The 19,778-nt window shown below is 37.1% G+C and overlaps 2 protein-coding genes across 8 annotated transcripts in view; one reads left to right on the forward strand and one right to left on the reverse strand.

The window, feature by feature from the left end:
• The window catches only part of Zfpm2 (zinc finger protein, FOG family member 2), a 425,216-nt gene extending 423,000 nt beyond the window's left edge, over nt 1–2,216 (reverse strand). For both annotated transcript variants that reach the window (XM_040293756.2, XM_005316260.2), the window contains exon 1: nt 1,889–2,216. In XM_040293756.2, coding sequence (XP_040149690.1) covers nt 1,889–1,928 — 40 coding nt within the window. In that variant the 5' untranslated portion in view covers nt 1,929–2,216. The remainder of the gene's footprint in view (nt 1–1,888) is intronic.
• Nucleotides 2,217–2,439: 223 nt separating this feature from the next.
• LOC144365436 (uncharacterized) overlaps nt 2,440–19,778 on the forward strand; it is a 136,795-nt gene continuing 119,456 nt past the window's right edge. For all 6 annotated transcript variants that reach the window (XR_013423867.1, XM_078016794.1, XM_078016797.1 and 3 more), the window contains exons 1-2: nt 2,440–3,388; nt 5,867–5,943. Coding sequence is in view for 5 of the 6 variants with exons in the window: in XM_078016794.1 (XP_077872920.1) it covers nt 3,301–3,388; nt 5,867–5,943 (165 nt within the window). In the remaining variant the exon portion in view is untranslated. The remainder of the gene's footprint in view (nt 3,389–5,866; nt 5,944–19,778) is intronic.

Genomic DNA, 19,778 nt, shown 5'->3' on the forward strand with positions numbered 1-19,778 from the left:
AAATGGGAGAACTTTGATGCATTTTTGTTAATAAATCACAGCATTCAAATAAGCCAGTAAAATGTTTTATGACCTATAACACAAGAGTAGCATCAGCAATTAGTTCCAATGCTTTAATCTTCAATTATATGAGGTGGACATAGAAGGAAAGAAAAAAAATTTAATGTAGCTAATTGAGAAGATAACAAAGTATTCCCAAGTAAAATCAGATGGTCCTTTTGCCATACAATCAATTAATATTAATTATTTATTAACAATCTAGATGACAGCCATGAACTAAAAAGCATTTGCATTTAATAATGTTTATAATCCCATCTTGCAATAGGCACAGTTTTGTGCTAGAAATGTAATATCTAAACAGAAGAATCTGATCAACTTAGTTCTAAAAAGTATAAGGCAATTAGTTCAAAGTGTGAACAATCCCTCTGAAAAAGTGAAAGTCTTCAAGAATGGTGTTGCTATTTGATAAAAACTGTTTTCAAGCAAAAGTGAAGTTCACTACTTACTTAAACTCAAGTTGCCTACACTGAGAACTTAAGTATAAGGAAAAACAAATCCACTAAATAAAAACTAGAAAATCATGTCTGATCTCTCTCTCTCACACACACATACACACACACACACACACACACACACACACACACACACGACTGACTGTTGAGAACCGTTTAAAACCTGGTTCCCATTTCAAGGACAAGCTGATTGATAAGATTTATTTTTAAACTACATCGAATGAAGCTTTCTACATTTGGATGTGGAGATGAGCGTGGTTAATAATCAAGGGGGGAGGGGGTACTAATAAAGCTCTATCCCAAAATTACATGACAATTAGTTTTAAACTAGCTGCCAGAAGCTAAACAACACGAAAGAAAACAGACACATCACATGGCTCGAAAAAAAAATAAATCAGGTTTTTTCTTCTTTTCGGCCAAAGCGTTGAAGATATGTCGCAGGCCTATCTATATAACACTATTGGAGGATTTTTCCCCAAGCAAGAAAGTTGACCTAGGGGATCTCTTGAGTTTGTGTGTTTGGAGCAGGTGTCTTCTGCCCCGCAGTGCCCTGTAAGCACGACCGAGGTCCTCTGAGGCTGGGGGCACTGGGCCACTGGCTCTCCTGGGCGCCCGCTGCCTTGAACTCAGTTTCTGCGCAGGGAAGTGATCGCGGCCCCTCCCAGCGAGGACTCCGCGCGCCTCCAGGGCCAGACGCAAACTGAACCCTGCTCTGCAGGATGTCACGGCGGCTCCAGCGCGACCCACTCGGAGTTCCCGGGTGCGACCCGCCTGCCACCAGTCCCGCGCTCGCAGGGTGGAGGCGCACGGCTGCCAGTTACAGGGGCGCGAACTTTTACACCTACTTTTTGTTTCACTTCGGGTTTAACAGGACTCTGGCACCGCCTAGAATCAGGTCCCAGACACTCCGATTTTCCACCTCCCGGGGAAGTTACCTCCCTTGCCCCGAGGTCTCCACCCGCTCCTCATCCTGGTTGGTAAGAGTGGTTCCCAAGAATAGCACCCCTTCTCAACAACAATGACAACAACAATAATAATAAGCGCCTCAGTGAGTGGGACTGCCCTGTCAGGCTCCAGGATAAAGCGGCGGTGACTCACAGCTTGCGGGGGTCGGCATTAGGAAAAAACCTGGGAGCGCGAAGGCTAACCCGAGCAAGGAAAGGCTGTTCCTCGAAGCCTCCTTCCAGCCCGGCGCTGGGGTTGGCCCTCTGTCTGTCTGTGACTGTCTAGTTGTTCCTCCCCTGGCTCAAGCAAAGTTTGACAAATCCGGGGGACAAGAAGCGGATTTCCCCGAGTCCCCCTCCCCCTTTCCCACCGCGTGCGCCCCTCTCCTCAGAAATAATCCCACCAACTCCGGGCCCCGCGCGCAAACTTACGTTTGATCTGCCGGGGTTTGCTTTGCTTTCGTCGGGACATCTCGGCGGCGGCCGCTGCCGCTGGGGCTCCTGCGGTGCCCGCGGTCCGGGCTGCCGCTCCCTCGGCTCCCGCCGCTCCCGCCGCCGCCGCCGCCGCTGGCCAGGCTCAGGCCGCCGCCCGCCGGACTCCAGGTGCTCGGGGCGCGCGGGATCCGGGCGCTGGGCTCCTTCGGGAGCGGCGGATCCACGTTTAGAGATGAACAAGCAAATGAGAAGGCGAGAGGGGGGCCGAGAGAGTGTGACAAGGAGGAGGGGAGGGGGAGAGGGGGAGAGTGGTGGGGTGGGGGAGAGAATGGGAATCCAGAAGCGAATGGTCAGGGAGAGCGAAAAGGAGGAAGAGAGGAGGGAAAAATAAGAAAAGAAGGGAGAGAAGGAGGGAGGGAAAGGAGAGCGCCGAGGGGAGAGGGGCCTAGAGGGGGCGGAGGGCACCAGAGGAGGAGCGCGCTCGCTTCCCCTGTGCCCGGCGTGCGGGGCAGATACTCGGGCGCCGCTGCCGCCGGTCCGGGCCGCGCAGCTTTGGCTCTGCCGCGGGAGGTGGCGAGGCGCGGGAGGGAGGGGCGCGCCAGGCCGTGGGGAGGGGAGACTATTCCATCAGCGAAAGAAGGATTGGCTGCATCCAAAGCCAGTCCGGATGCAAACTCGGGCCCTGGCCTTGGTCGGGTGGAGTGCAGGGGATCGCGGCGTGGGTGGGGGTGGGTGAGAGTTGTGGAGGAAGCCTGGAGCACGGGGGGTGGCCACCTTCTGCAGTTGTCACCGCGTCAACGCTGGGCAGCTGCCAGAGTACCCATCCCCCCCCCTTCCAGCAACTTCTTCCAACAGCCTCCTCTGACGGACCCCAACTCTCCTCTCTCACGCCTCGCCCATCTAGCAGGGCACAAAGAAATCTCAGTCTTTCTATAAACTTTGCGCTTCCAGTTATGCCCCCTCCCCGGACCCCCGACCCCCGCCCTTCCAGATTCTTGGCAGGAAGGTTAGGCCACTGGCAAAGTCCTCAGCGAGAGCCAGCTGATCACAAATGCCAACTGTGTGTCTTGGGGCCAGTTAAGTCCTCTCGTCTGCCCAAGCTCTCAGGACACCATTTCATTGCTCTCAGGGTTCCCAGGAGACTGCTGCGGACACGGACCATCCCCCACTTGGCCCGCATGGATGGGGTGCTGAGCAGCGTCTTCAAAGTGCTCTTTCTCACCTCAAGTTTCCATTTTAAATAGTAAAATGCTGGAGCTAGGAGACAGGCAGATATTTTTCTCTCATATCAAAAAAGGAAGACCGTTAGCTAGGTGATTAGCTGTAAGTGGGAAGCGAACTATCATCTCCAGTAGGAATACTCACTTTTTGAGGAAGTGTGTGGAAGTTCTGCAGTCCCACCTTGCCCTATGACCTTTAATTCTCTTAGTTCTTCTGCCACAGGGAAGCACCGAACGACTAATAAAAGATTTGATCTTGCCATAATTTCCCAAGCAGGTAAGACCCAATAACTATTTCATGGTTCTTTAGTTTCTAAAGTTTTCTTTCATTCTTACTCAATTATTGTGTTTGTAGTATGTTGGAAACTGCAAGGCAAAAGAACAAATTTTGAGATGATTTGCATAGTTATTATTTTGGCCAAGTGAAACTGTATGAGATTCGCTTATTTTCTCATAATTTCATGTACACTAAGTATTAAATAAATTCACCCGGTGGGCTGGAGGGATTTCTATCCAAAGGGCAGTGGAACTGGTTGCTTTATGTAATTAGTATTTACTAATAAACTCCTTTGCGGTTAGCATGTATCTCCCAGAGACTGCTGATATTCCCTCCAGGAGGTTATGAAATTGTCCATTCAGATCTGAAATTATGTCCCCCTTTGGTTGACTAGCATTAGTGTGAGTCCCACCAAATGATACTCTAAAAGGGTCTGGGGGTCAGCAGAGAGCATGGGCTTATTGAGCATAATGCAGGACACTCAGTGTGTAAGATGCACTGTAATCAGTGTCATTTATTACCCATCAGGACATCTTCTGGAAGGTGTAAAGAGTTGCCTCATGAGTGGTATGGCTGAGAGAATCTTAACACAAAGCCGAAGACCAATTGTGAATTTTATTACATTATCATTACTACTAGTACCACATTGAGGTTTGTAAGGATATAGTACATGGTCCTGTACAGTAGAAAATGCACTAAATGATGAAGTCCCTCCCCTGAAGAACCAACAAATTAAGGTCCTAAGTACCATGAAAAGCAGGGTTATTTGTGCTTGTGTTGTAGAATGAATAAGCAGACAGAGAAGTACAGATTTTTACCTCCTTCATTTTCAATTCATTACAGTTGAATTGGTGTGCATAGAATCTTAGAATCCGTTGTATTGTACCTTATGGTTTTCAAAGATCCTTTACAGAACTGGCTGACTTTTTATGTCACCCAAAAGGAATGCCCATTGGAATTAAAATAACATAATAGTTAGTGTTTCTTTTGGCATTTGAAATGGTTAAATATGCAAAGCAAAAGAGAAACAAATAAAGCTCAACTAAATATTCAGTTTAAAAACTGAAAGGAGCAAAAGTCAGGGAATTTTAAGGCAAGATTCTAAAATAACCAGAATGCATTAATAGAAACAGTGTATTTCTAAATTATAAACATAGATATTAATTATAGTCAATATGAATGAAATAAACTAATACTGTAAAATCTTGTATTTTTACATCATTTTTAATGAAAGTATTGATGCTATGGAAGGTTCAATTTTTTTTCTAGTTTAACTCACTAAGGTTATAAAATAAAAAGACAGCAAAACCTATAAGCAATTATCTCTGTCCAAATGGATATAGCAGCTCCAAACCACAGCTACATGACTATCAAACAATGATTATGAAAACCACAATTGAGAAAAGCATCAGGGAATGATATTGCAAAACCACAGCAACAAATGTGTCTGTGATATTGAAAACCACAATTCAAAACTAATACCCTGTGTATCGCAAATTACTATTTAACTATAAATGTGCAAATCTATAAGTAAGAGCACAAAATAATTTTTCATTTAGTTAACAATGAATTATTCATTTTCTAGACTCACCAATCTAATGTCTACATATTGGTTTGTTTTGAAAAGTTTCTCCTTTCAAAAACAAATCATTTCAAATCCCATAAAAAATGTTAGTTAATTTAAAAGCAGGAAACATGCAAGTTTTGATCATATTTTTTCAAATGTTTAAAGAATTGATCTGAAATCAGTCTGAAATAAAGGAATATCTACCTCTGTATAGCTTTCTTCATAAAGTTATTTAGTAATGAATAGGTATGTTTATGGGAAAAAAAGCTCAAAGTATTCAATTACAACTTCAATGAGAACATATATATTCTTAGTCATTTTTAGCTAAAGAGCATATGCCTGACAATGAAATGAAATGCCAGTACTAAAGCTGTTTTAATATGCAAAATCAAGTTTTTGTTTACAAATGAGTAAATTGATATTTTATTTGGGAGCTTAGGGAATTGCCATATTTTTCTAATTAATAAACAAGGTCCATAGTTAAACATGAATTTGAAATAAACAACAATAGTTCTTTAGGATAAGTATTTTCCATGCACTATTTGATACATATTTATCCTAAATAATAATTGTGGCTTATCTGAAATTCAAATTCATCTGGGTATCCTGTATTTTATCTGGCAAACCTACAAGTTTAGCATTTAAGCTTTTTCACATATTTATGGTTGTTTATAATATTGTTTATAGAAAAGGCAGAGAAACTCTAAAGTGCTTCCTGCAGGCATAAATATATTTAATTCCTGAATGTTGTGTTATTTAGGGAAGGCAAGGTAGAAGGAATAAATTTCTGCATAAAAATTCTTACTTTATTTGGCACAGTATAGAAATGTGCTCTCAGTGTAAATGGATTGCATTCATGTATGTCTTACTGTTGGATTTGTTTTTAAAATGTGTTTTTCTTCCCCTCCAAGGGATCAACAAATTGATAAAGCAAACTCAGAGGCCACATCTTATTAGACAGCAAGCTGCCTTCTTCTTTATTATGGGAGTAAGTAATATCCAAAAGCTTCAGAAAGACTTAATTTTGCCCTTGTATCCTCACCAGAAATTGAATACAATTTATCTGCCTTGATTTAAGATTGTAGCACTGAATTGAACAAAAATACAGTGTGAAAGTGTGTTTAGTATTTGTGGATCTTTATAATTTCAGTATTTTTAATATGAAAATCAAATTCATCTAAATGGCATTCCTATTTTATAACTAGGAAAAAGACTGTTTACTTGCAAAGGAACTGAGGACTTCCAAAAGATTCATTCTATCTAGATCCAGGGTTAACTTGAGCTTCATGTAGACCATCTAGCTCTTGAAAGAAGTTTGTAGGTTCAAATAATTTTCTTAGGAGTGAGTATATTGAATTCACCAGATTTTCAAAAATGTATAAATAAAATCTGTGACCAATGTAGGTTAAGAAACACTATTTTCTTTATTTGTATATGTTTATGATATACTGAAAACTAAAATGTGAATGATTTAAGTTATTACTGTTTGTACCCATCCTTTAGGCGCAAGTTACTACTCTTGAGAGAAGAGAATCATAAGATAAATGCTACTTAAAAAAACAAAACAAAGCACTATTTTGTTCCTAAGTTTGTGTAATGCATAATATTCTCACCAAATATAAAAATAAATGTTAAAGGAATGGCCTCCTACATTTTAGAAATATCTGTTGTTTTGGTCTTCCTAGCATCCTGGTAGTAATGCCGTAATACCTTTTATAGAACTCCTTCTCATCTACTATGTAGTCATGTGGTGCAAGTGTAGCCTTTTCCAACCCCTGACCAATCAAAATATTCCATTTGTCTCTACAGTGATTGGCTTAATGTTCTAAATTGTTCCTATGCAAGTCTACCCTGGGAATTTTCCCTAAAACCAATGTGGAAGACGGGCTGTTTTACCCCTGGGATTACTGTTCGGAGTATACACATAAGAAATTGCTAATGGCCGTGCTTATGACAAGAATCTAGTGTAAATACAGATCACTTTTTAATCTTACTTTGTCTTAGAGTCTGATTTTGGGAGAATCTACACCAAAACACCCATCAACAGTCCCACATTGCTTTGTTTTGAATCCACCAATATTATCTGTGTCTCTACATAAATGATAAAGTCTCAGTCAGTTCTGCTCTATTTTACCTTTTTCTATTTGACCAGGCTAACTCTTATGTATTTTTGTAGTCACAGAATAGATACTTTTCATAGGAAGAAATTACTAACATTTTAGTCTAAGTGAGATACCACTTTTTAGTTGTTTTCATAACACCTTTTTCTCTATCATAATATCACTTATTGCATTGTATTGCACTGGAAATTTAATTATATATAAATCCAGTCTTCACCAGTCCCTTTCCTTTCTTAACACACTTACCTGGCTGGTAAAATTTGTGAGGGCAAGAAACATATCTATATTTTTAAGATTTGTATTCTCAATGCTGGACACACAGAAGTTCCTAACAAAATTATTGAAAGAAAAAGTAAGTTCAGAATTATTCAGGCTTATCTGGGGACTCCTTACCATTCCCAATCCTCATCCAAAGAACCACAGGTTCAGGAGATGACTGCCATGTTTGTGCAACACAAAACCACATTCTCATGGTGAATGCTGGGACCAAAGGGAATATCTAACCCTGGTATGACCAACTAAAATTCTTAAGAAACTAGAGTTAGTATTAAGAGTTTCAGTCCTTACATGGATGATCTCTTGAAGTAAGAAGTTAAACCTTTGGAATTGTGGCATGGTTATTCCATGTGAACAGTGTAAACAAGATTGTTTGATAGAAGAGAGAAAAAGGAGCAACATAAATGTTCTAAGAGAAGCTGAAATAAGAACAGAAACTGCTATACCAAATTCCTGTCCAAGATGTCACTGAGATATTGATGTTTCCTTAGCCTAAATTTCTTGTTACCTTTTTTTTTTTTGGTTATTTTTGGCCTAAATTAGTACTAGTTGATTCCTGTTGCATTCAAATCAAAAGACTAAACTAAGGCAAAAAGTAACCATCTCTATGACTTTGGTCTACTTGACTAAATATCTGAATTTAGTAATATCAATCTACCTATGTTTTCTACTCTCCTTTAGAAAGTTTATATGAAAGTATTTTTGAGTAACATTTCATTTTGTCCTGTACAACTGTAAAAAAAACAAATATTATTAATAATAAGTGGATAAATCTACAATTTTAACATAGACAAATCAAGATCCTATCAATTACCAACTTTGGATATTCACTTCAACTTGGTGTAATTCCTAGGGAAAAAGTATTTTCAGAGTCAGAGTTCCTCAAGGGCAATATAATCACTTGACATGCATAACCATAACCCTCCTGATTACATATATTTTTCCCCAGATGTTTGGTTTTTACTTTCAACTTCACTTTTCCACCTTTGAATAACCATCTAGCAGATTACCTTCCATATAAAGTTTATGATTGTTGTTATAATTTACATGAAGGATGTTTGTACTTCTGTGGTGAATTTTATTTTCTAATCTGGAACTTTTGCCATAAATTCTTAAATGCAAAATAAGAAATTAAACCGATTTTGAAATACTCATTATGTGTATAGACTTAATCAGATTACTTATCTTTGCTGTGATTTACTGGCTAAAGTATATTAAAATAATGTAGTAGGAGTGAATTTAGAGTGAAGTGAAGATATAGGACTGAAAAGGATAATTATATTATTTTTCAGTTTATCTGGTAGTGAAAATTGAAAAACATTCACATAATTATTTTAAAATATTCATTTTAATTTTATTAAACAACTACTTGTAGATAGATTTAAAGATCAAATTGATTTTCAAGGCTTATAATTAGCAGTGTTTTCTACCCTGCTTCCCAGTAATTTATGATCTCAGAGGTATAATCATCAATTGTTTTAGCTGATTCTTTTATTGTTCACCCCATATTTCTAAACAACATGCTTTACTATGTTTAAAATTTGTATTAGGTTAGGTCTTATTGATTATGTTGACTATCTAACATGAAAATAAAAAGATGCAAGAGCTTTCTACCCTTCCAACACACACTTTATCCAAATTTTTAATCAAATCGAAAATTTGTGTATTAAGTGTAGTCTGTTATATTTTCTTTTAAGCTAATTCTGTTTTTCCTAGGTATATAATTATTTTGCTTGTCATTTCCTCAATTTTCTTTTCACTTTCACTATTTCACACCCAAATCCTTGGTGAGTGTCATGCATTCAGATATATCAGCACAGTCAAAGAAGTCCAGTTTAGAGTTATCTCTCTCCTATGGAGCTGTCATTGGAGCCCTCATTCTTCTGCTCCACTCTAAAGTAATTGCTCTCTGTCACTTAAATTTCCTTTTCAAAATCATCCTGGGAGTTCCATTGATTTTCTCCTACATTGGATTCCAAGTTTCTTGGACTACTGTGTATTTCTTTTTCATCTTTTGCATTCTACTCTGCCCTACTCCCTGCCCTGCCCTGCTCTGCCCTGCCCTTCTCTCTCTCTTCCCTCCTCCCCCTGTCCCCCCCTCCCTACTTCCATCTTGTAAATACAAGATGTTTAAGTTACCTTTTATAAACAACTTTTACTGCCATTTCAGAATTTCTAGGAGTGAAGGCAAACTCTTAGAATTGATGATGCAAAGATACTCCAACTACAATTGTTCTATGTATCCTTGTTATTTTTTATCTCTAAAATTTAATTATATGTTTTTATTTTATCAAAGTAATATGTTCATATGTTATAAAAATCACAAAAGGGGAGTGTCATTGTTTGGATGGGGTTTAACATGTACCTCAAAGTTTCATATTTTGGAAGCATTGATCTCATTATTGTGGAACCTTTAATAGGTAGGGTCTACTGGGAAGTAATTATGCCATTGGGTCATCATTTGGAAGGGATTAATGTAGTCCTTAAAAGACCCTAGTTAGTTCTCATGAGAGTGGATTGTTATAGAAAGAGCAAGCCTGGGCCTGCATCAATCTGTCATTCGGTCTTTCCATGTGATAGTTTGTTCTACATGTGCTCCTGCCTTTGTGATACCATATGTCATGAGGACTTCACCAAATTCAAGCAGCGGCCAGCACCATGCTCTTGAACTTCCAGAATTAGGAGTTAAATAAATATCTTTATTTTTTAAAACATTTGCCCCTGTGTATTTTGTAATAGCAACTGAAAATGAGCTAATACAGGGAGGATATAATTAAGAGTTTTTTCTCAGAACTCACCACTTAGAGGTAACCACATTTAACCACTTCCATAATACTACACTACTTGAAATTCTATAGTCACAATAAATTTAGAAAGCATCTCTGCCCAATATAAAGAATGAAGTGATTTGTATCTTTAAAGTCTTTCTATTCTTCTTATCTCTTTCTGCATCTGACCTAAGTTTCTCATATATAGGGTAAAAGCTGATAACACATTTTTTTTTTCTGCAGCTATATTTTCTTTCCTCTTAGGTCTCCACATTAATTCTTCAAGTCGAAAATGAATACACCATAACTAATTTATTATGAAATACTCTCATTCAAGAACAAACTACTTGTCTAAGAGCCTATTTCCTCCTACTTGAGTCTCATAATGTGAGCCATACTCCATTAGTGAAAGAATTTTTCAAATATAAGCGAAGAGGTTTTTCCTTGATTTCCATCAATTGATTAAAATCATATTCAGATTAATTTGCTTTGTAATCAAATAATCACTTTTTCAAGCAGGTCTTTCATTTTTTTAACAGATAAATTTTACTTCATGTTCATCGGTACTTTTTAATTGTGTATACATTTGGAGTACAATTTGATGACGACATTCCAATTTGTCTCTCTTCTTCTTGTGATGAACCACATGCTTTCTTTACCATCACTAATATTAACTAGTCCCTTACTCATTCTGGCCTTGGCATGAGTCCATTTCAGTCTCATCCTTGAGAAAATTCTTTATGTGGCTCTTCACCTACCTTTTCAACTATTTGCTTTTGTTGCCAGCTGCTCATCCATTATCCTAGAAACTTTATTCCTGAGTTACTTCCAGAATGTTTTATATTCTACACTTTTCTCATTTTTTTACTTTCAATTTTCTGAAGTGTCTTTATGCCCAAGCTCCTCAGAAATGAAACATGAAATAAAACTCTATATATGAGAAAATGTTTTCATTTTGTTCCTATCCTCTGTTGATAGTTTAGCTGGGAATATAATTCTGCAATTAAAAATACTTTTCCCCCCTGAGAAACTTGAAAAAAGTATCACTCTATTTTCTTCTGGCATTCAGTATTGATGATCAGAAATCTGGTTCTAATCAGAAAATGTTGATAATGATTTCTTATTTTTCTCATGAAATTGCTAATCTGGAATTTGGCAATTATGTCCTACTGAACATTGATCATTTTGACCCAGCAGTAACATCTCCCCCATTCTGCAATAGAAGCTAGCTTCATTCAGACAATTGTCTCTCCCTCACATAGCACTTGTAATTTAAAAAGAAAATTTGCTTTAGCTGTACTATAGGAATGATTTTTAGTTATTTTCAACTCCTATTATATAATATCAGCCCCTACTATTCAGGGATTAGTTTAGAAATTGACAAGGGAGCCAATTCTGGATCAAAGGAGAACTACCAGAGTTATTGGAGAGAACTTTTTTGTCCTAAGAGAATTCTAGGGATCTTTTCTTTCTCATTTCAGAAATAGAAAAGTAGAAATATTGCTTTACTTGCTTAGTCTTCCACTTTTCCCAATATGGAAAGCTACCCCTAAAGCAAAGCCAACCCACAGAGCAGTACATAATAAAGAGAATTGCATTCAAATAAAACTGAAGCCTCAGCATACAAGGCTTGGCATCTGCTATGCTTTTGGACTTCTTGCTCAATAAGATTTCATATTGTTTGAACAGTTTCTTTTGGGGGTTGTGTTACTCAAAGTTGAAAGTATCTGAACTGATACAAAGCTGTAGAAAGATGAGTCTTTTTTCTTTCATTCTTGAGTCACATGAGCTGAGGAGGAGGGGTGATTTGTTGTGAATGCACCCGAGAATGTGGATAGGGAGTAGGATTACTGCTCTGGTAAAATTCAGTAGATAAATATTCAGTTTAACCAGAAGCATTGCATTGACCTTCTTTGTGCCTGCCAGTTCCACATCTTACACCTCTTTCCAGGGTGACATACACAATATAGTATCATCCTTGTGTCTACAGATGGATTTCCTAGGTTCAAATCTTGGCTCTTCAGTTTCTTAGCTGTGTAAATATTTTTTTCAGGTTATTAAATTTTTGTGTGCTTCAGTTTGCTTATATTCGAAATGGAAATGTAATAGTATCTACTGAAGACAGTTGTTTTAAATGAGTTTATATACATAAAAACTTGGCATGTAGAAAGTGTTGTTTAAATATTAACTCTTAACAGTACCCCAAGTCTTTACTCCACTGGTGTTGTAGGAACAGAACCCTAATCTTATTCAGATATTCAGTTCACATTAGTACTAAATTCATGAGACTACCTTCTTGTTAGGTTTGGCCATGTGAAGTGGTTCAGGCTAATAAGATGCAACACAGAAAACTACCAGATGAAGCTTCACAAAAACCTGTAATGTCCTTGCTCAAAAACCAGAAAACACATTTTCTTCTTCACCTTACACATGTTCATATCTCTAAAGTACCATGATACTTGAATATAATAAAGCCATTTTGCAAACATCAGAACAAAATCAACAGTGGATGATTGGAAGGCCAACTTTGATAGATTTTACTTAGCAGTCTACAGCCCTGAACCTACTCTACAATTCCCAATGAGTGAGGGAGGAGGAAATACCTGTTTGTTAAGCCATCGTATTTGGATTTCTGATACATTCAGTCAAATGCAATCTTAACTGCTACCCAAGGGAAATTCTAGACAGAGTGGTACTTTCTTTTTGCCTTTGAAAATCCTGCTTTGGAGGTCTATATTTTTACTCTGCTTTATATATTTCAATATATTTCTGTTCTTCTTCCATGTTTTATAAATTGCTTAATAACTTATAAAAATAATTTGAATGGTGTCCTACCATCCTCCTTTCTGTTAAGATTTATGCCTTTTCCACCATTGTATTTGTTTCTCTGGAGGAAGAAGAAATAACAATAACACTTATTTTTGGGACTACAGACTTCAATAATTTAAGGATACATGTAGTAATGTCAAAAAAAGAGGAGGAGGAGGAACAGGAAGGGTAAGGGGAGGGAAAGGGGAAAGGGAAGGAGAAGGAGAAGAATCCAGCTTTCAGATATAGAGATGAGTGAGTATTATGGAGACATGAAGACTATATCTTTGTTAAAGGCATTTAAGTGCAATTAAAGTAAGGTATTGTGTTTTGCAAAGAAGATAGACCTGTAGGCCCAATCAGGCAACAGAGTGCAAGTTTGTGAACCCTGATTCTGCTTTTTAAATATATAGATAGATAGATAGATAGATAGATAGATAGATAGATATAGCCGTGTTCGGTGGCACATGCCTGAATCCCAGCAGCTCAGGAAGCTGAGGCAGGAGGAATACAAGTTCAAAGCCAGCATCAATGAAAGTGAGGAGCAAAGCAACTCAGTGAGACCCTGTTTCTAAGTAAAATACAAAATAAGGGTGGAGATTTGGCTCAGTGGTCGAGTACCCCTGAGTTGGTACCCCTCCCCAAAAGAATAAATAAATAGATTGATTGATAGCTAGATGATAGATAGATGGATGGATGTGAAAATACACCATGTGCATTCACAACAAATCACCATCAGTAACAACAAGCAACACAAAATCAAGAACTTTTAAACGTAAAAGTATTTTTCAACTAAAATATTTCCACTTGTTGTCTTATAGCTTTTACCTATTTTCCCCCTTTTATTTTTTGGCTTATACTACAGATAATACATTAACTCTTAATATTACACTCATAGATAAAACAAATGAAAACCCGTTCTTCATGGGTTGCTATGGCTTTGGAAGAAAGACAACAGCATTTTAAAATGTAAGAGAGAAAATGTTTGTATTTTTCACCCTCATCCTTCTTCAGTTTTATTCCTCCTAATATATATGGTTTAATATATATGTTGACTAGTTGCATTATCTTAGTGCACTTGAGGACTGTAAAACATGTTGAAACTGTCCCTGACAAATAAATTGTTACTAGTGATACCCATTTCTCAGAGGTTCTCTATCTTCCTTTAAGATCACACCTGAATGGAACCCACCAAAGCCCAGACCTGCAGTGCTGTCTCTCAATGGAAGTGGAGACTAGCTGTGGTTGTTTTGTTGATTAGCAGGGTTTGATCCTACACACATCTGTACAGAGAACAATTTTCCTAGCAATGGAATTAAGGTTCAGAATAGAAAAGTGTACTTCTTAAGCTCCCACAGTAGCTGGAGAAGCTGGATTTCTAGCAACATGCTGCCTGATTAGAAATTTGATGGAATTTTCCTTATGTCATTCAAGCTCTTATAATAATGGACAGTTAAAAAAATTCTTAAACAAATGAACAATGGACTGGATGGATAATTGGAAAACCACCGGTCTAGCTTGCACTCTCCCACTTGGGGGATATTATTGATCACTTAGCTTCTTTGTTCACATTAGTACTCATTAATTTTTTTAAGTTCTAAATTTGATATGTCTGTAATTCTAAATGTTAGTTTTAAGAACTGTATCTTGGACTGCTATTTTCTAAAGATCAGGAACTTTGTGTAAATGTTTCATTTGTGTGGTACTTACTCACCTACGAAGACCTTTGAAATGTTCTTGATAATGTTGACAGTTTGTCAAATGTTGAAATGTATTTTCCTTATTATTTTTGCTTTTCAAATACTTTGGAGAATGCTGTATGAGGAAAGTCCCAAGTCGTTCATGTCTTTGGAACAAGTTTCATTGAGAATTCCCAATCCAGATGTCTGGGTGCAGAGAACTTGACCTTTTATCATGTTTTTGGCAGTTGTAAGAAATGCAGCCATATTTAATCCAGTGTGGAGCATTGCCTCAGAATTTCCATAATATAGATAGATGCATATTTGAATATTTGGCAGAAGAAAATTTCAAAGTATTGAAGATTAAAAGGAAATTTAGTTCATAACTAGATGTTTCTGTTTATAAGACTGTAAAATCTCTTTAACTATCCCCCTGGTAACATAACACTTGAATGACTGAAGAGCTAAATAGAAATGACCAATAATAAGTTTTGTTTCAGCCATTTTATACAACCAGTTTTTATTTACTTAACTTTTAAGCCCCTTTTCCTGTAAAAATAAATCTACTCTGTCACATTGGCCCACAACATCCTGTTCCTCTGTTTTCCCAGACTGGCAGGAAACTGTCTACTGTTAATGAGTAAAACAGGAAGACACTTCCCACTGATCACTTTCTTTGATCAAAAACTAACTCATTAATATGTATTACTTAAATGACACAATCAGAGAAAATTGAAGAGTTTCCTATTTTTATTCAATGACAAGGGAGAAATCCCCTTTCCAGTGAAATATAACAAAACCCAGACTTTCATTTATAAGGTACCATTCTCATCTTCTCTCATCATCAGTAAATAAACCTATAGTGCATATCTACTATATGCCGTCCACTCTTTTCAGAATCACTTTAGTTCCTTGGATTACTAGCCCCCCCCCCAAAAAAAAAAATAATAGACCTGGTTACAATCTAATTGTATCTAACTACCTTGACTAAAATGCTGTAAAATAGAATTAACTTACAGGGATAAATTTGTGAGAACCAATCATTTATACTGTGTTAATTATTGCAATTTTAATTTTATGTTTTATAACTTGTTGAAATCGAAACAGTGGAAGGAGCAAAAATAAGGAAAGAAAAATTAATTTGTGGTTTTCATCATAAAGGAGAAGGAAATGCTGATCAAGCTTCAAAGTAGGCACACTATAATTCATTCACTGACTACATTCATTCATTTATTCAACCAAATATACTTTCTGAGTATTTTTAATATGCTATCCCATCTTTAAAAGGCTGGCAATACAAGGACAAGTTGCAGCCATAAACAAGATGACAGTATTCAATAACTGTGCTCCAGGAAAAGAAGATGATCAAAAGATGAGAAGTACAGAAGTACAGAAAGCTGAGCTAAAGGAAGCTTTGTTAAACTTTGACTATGCAGATATTTGGCCTCAGGCCAACACTGCTTTTCTTTATAATGACACTTTAATCAGAGTAAACAAAATCAAGTGTGTAGTTTAAAGCAAAAACAAACAAACCTGTATCTTTCAACTTTTATCCACAACTATTATTTCTGCATGGGGGTGCTTCAATAGTTTCCATAAAACTTTCTGATTACAAGATATTTATTTGGCAATTTCAGTGACCTAAAACATGCATTCATTTATCTATAGCAGAGCCACAGGTTTATAGCTCACCACATGGTAAATAATAAAGAAGGTTCACCACACTCTAGTAAATAACAGAACAAAATATCCATAAACACTGAAAATGATGAAGACATTGATTTTAATTAAATAAACACCTCAATGATTTTTCTGATTCTTACTTTTTCAAATATTTATTTAGCTTGCTAAGGCTTCTTTTTTAACAATATGAAATTATTTTCCAGTAGAAGACTTTAGGTGAAACAAAAGTTTTTACATGGGTAAAGCACAGAGAGAAGACAAGCTTTTGGAAAAATAATTATTGGTGCATTATAATTACACATATTAGTTGGATTTATTATGACATATTAGTAACAGCCATTTTGAAGGTACACTTTGCTCACATTTTTTTCTGTCACAACCATTCATTTGTTATGATGCACAAATGACTATATAATGCACAAATATAATATAGATGGTCTCTTGAACTCAGGGAAACAGGAAGCAACAGAAAGATTCTTTGAGCATACAGCAAGATAATTATTCACTATAATTTAATTTAAGCATGTTTTTCCCAATAAATAGTAAGGAATGCACATTTAATCTCTAATATAAGCCCTGAAATTCTGTTCAAGAAAATATTGACAACAACTATTGTCCAAGAAGTAAATAAGTAACTTGGGTTAGAAACATTTTAATGAGCATATTCTTTGTTAAGCTGTTATGTGTTATGGGTTTAATTGCATTTTCACCAAATTAACCCCCAGTACTTCCAAACATTACCTTGTTTGGAGAAGAGCTCTTTATAAAGGTAATCAAGTTATGATGAGACCATTAGGATATCACTAATCCAAAATGACGGGTACCATTCATGTGGTGTGTGTGTGTGTGTGTGTGTGTGTGTGTGTGTATGCATGTGGTAGGTGTGTGTTTGTGATTAAGCCAATACCACAAACTCTAGGCAAAGGTCTAGCTAAGTTTCCCAGACTGGCCTCAAACTTGTCATCTTCCTGCCTTTGTCTTCTGAGATGGAGTTTTAGCTCTGTCCCATGGTTTCTACCTAGCGTTGTTTTGAGGATGAGAAATGTGGAGACAGACATAGGAAGAGGGAGAAGGCCATGGAAAGTTGCAGGCAGAGTTAGGATAATGCTTTACAAGTCAAAAAATACCGAAGATTTCCAGCAAAACACTGGGAGCTAGCAGAAAAGCCTGGGATAGATCCTTCCTAACAACCCTCAGAATGAACCAAGCAAGCCTGCCAGTGCCACATCTTGCAAAATTTCTATCCTCCAGAACCGTGAGACAATAAACTGCTATAACTTAAGGCACCCAGTTTGCAGTAACATGTTACAAAACCCTGACAAACCAACATGCTGTGGATCTCTTTTTTAATATAGTTTTCAAAATACTGTTTTGTTTCTTGCCCAACAAATACCCTCTGTCTGTCATTTGGGTATGTAACTCTCTGTAACTCCAGTAGTGATAGGAGTAGTATAGTATTAGTAATAATAACAACTAGGTTTATTGTTGTCATTTTAATGCACTTACCATATCCCATTCTCTGGCTTTTATTAGTGTGACCCCATGGGATGAATGGGCAATGAAAGAACGATTTCTCATGTGGATAGAGTAATTTTATTATTTTATTAAGTATTAATAATTAATGTTAAGTATATTTTATTAAAGTCACTAAAGGTTTTAGAATAGTTTAAAGGAATTAATGTTACTTACACTAAAATACAGAAATTGTTTACCATGAAGTGAGTTGTTATTCCAACAAAATCCAAAAATATAAATACAGCTTTGGGGTAGGTGGCATGTGATAAAGAAACGGCTGGTTAAACTGGATATACAGTAACACATTGTCCAGAAACCATATCCCACTCCAAGAAAGAAGTCTGCTTGTCTACTTTTCATTTCTATTTAAATGTTGAAATGTTTCCCAGCCCTACTAGTCCCTGTTGTCTATTATTAACTGCAATTCACAAATCATTATAAAAAAGAAATAAGTTCAGGGAAGAATTAGCTTACAAGCAAAATTAAAAGAGAACTGAGAACACCAGTCCTTTCACTGTTGGAAAACTTAATTGTTTGTAGAGCTTGAACTCTAAGGATGCAGTAGCAAGGTATAATTTAAAAGTTTCCAATTGAATAAAGTGACACAGAACAAAGATCAGAATAAGGATGAGGCTTGATCCCAACTGTTCAGGGGACCCAGTGGTAGCCACCATTAAGTTGTGCAGGGAGAACCATGGGCCAAGAAAGTAACCATGTACAAGAAATTTAAGTATTCTTTTTAGGAAATAACTCTGGTACAGTTATCAGCTACATGGAACTGGTTGAAATAAATAAGAAATTTACCAAGTTTTCAAGAGAATTCTATTGTCAAAGGAACAACAAATCTAGCTTTGATAAAAATCTTTCTTTTAAATTCAAATGCTAAAATCAGTTCTTGAATTTGCACATGTAGAAAGCAGCTTTTGAAAGCCCCCTCCAAGGAAGGCACACTCTCCATTTCACATGCTACTAAGAAAAATGCCAAGGAAGAGGCTCCAAGAAGGCACAGAAAGGGCCAAGGGAAGAAGTGACAAGGTAACTCCTCCCAGAGAATAAACCCAAGGTCTCATCTAGAAAACTTCCTCTCCACTCCACATCCACTTTATATAGAGGAATTTCACAGCATCTGTGTGGTGATATTTCAAAATCACTGAAGAGCATCGACTATTGTATTTGCCTTATTTTTCCCTTCCCAACTCAAAATATTCCTAGTAGACACCCTGCATTTTATGGTAAGGTGGTAAGAAGATAACTTGTCATTTGGGCTCATAAGTCACCTGACCATGAAAAGCTACATAGATTTGATAGAGAAGACAAAAGATTCTGGATCCTAGGATACATGCCGTGAATGAAGGATCCTTGTATTCCTGACTTCAAGGAGGACATTAGTTTATTTGATATGTGAGAGGAAGAATGAGGCAACTGTTCTGTTGACCAGATTATGGACCGTGACTAAGACCATGCCATGTCAACAAACTATTTCATCTTCTTGGGCATATAAGATACTTGTTTATCTTATTTTCGTATGGGGCTGGGTTGTGCACCAAGTGTCTTAATTTTGGTCGATGGAATATGAACAGAAATAATGAGAAACACTTTCTGATCAAGTCTCCTCAGAGCAAAACCACACAATCTTCTATCCTTTTATTTTCTTTCAATGTTGATCTTGAACATTTTTCAAATGTCTTAAAAGATAAAAACCATATTGGGTCCCTGAGTCACCAGTAGGAGAAGTAGCCAAGCCTATCCGTGAGGACCAATTTCTATTCTGCACCATATAGCCAGAACAATTTGCAATCATGGTGAATGTCTGTAACAAGTTAATACAAAAAATGGCTAGACATCACACCCTGGAACACCATCTCTCAAATTACTCATGTCAGTCTCCTGCTTCCAGGTGTAGTTTTTTACTTACAAGAGCTAAACTTTCCTCAAAGGATCAGACAAAAAAAAAAAAAAAAAAAAAAAGCTGTG

This window comes from Ictidomys tridecemlineatus, chromosome 7, assembly GCF_052094955.1.
Source record: "Ictidomys tridecemlineatus isolate mIctTri1 chromosome 7, mIctTri1.hap1, whole genome shotgun sequence".
In the NCBI taxonomy this organism is placed as follows: domain Eukaryota; kingdom Metazoa; phylum Chordata; class Mammalia; order Rodentia; family Sciuridae; genus Ictidomys; species Ictidomys tridecemlineatus.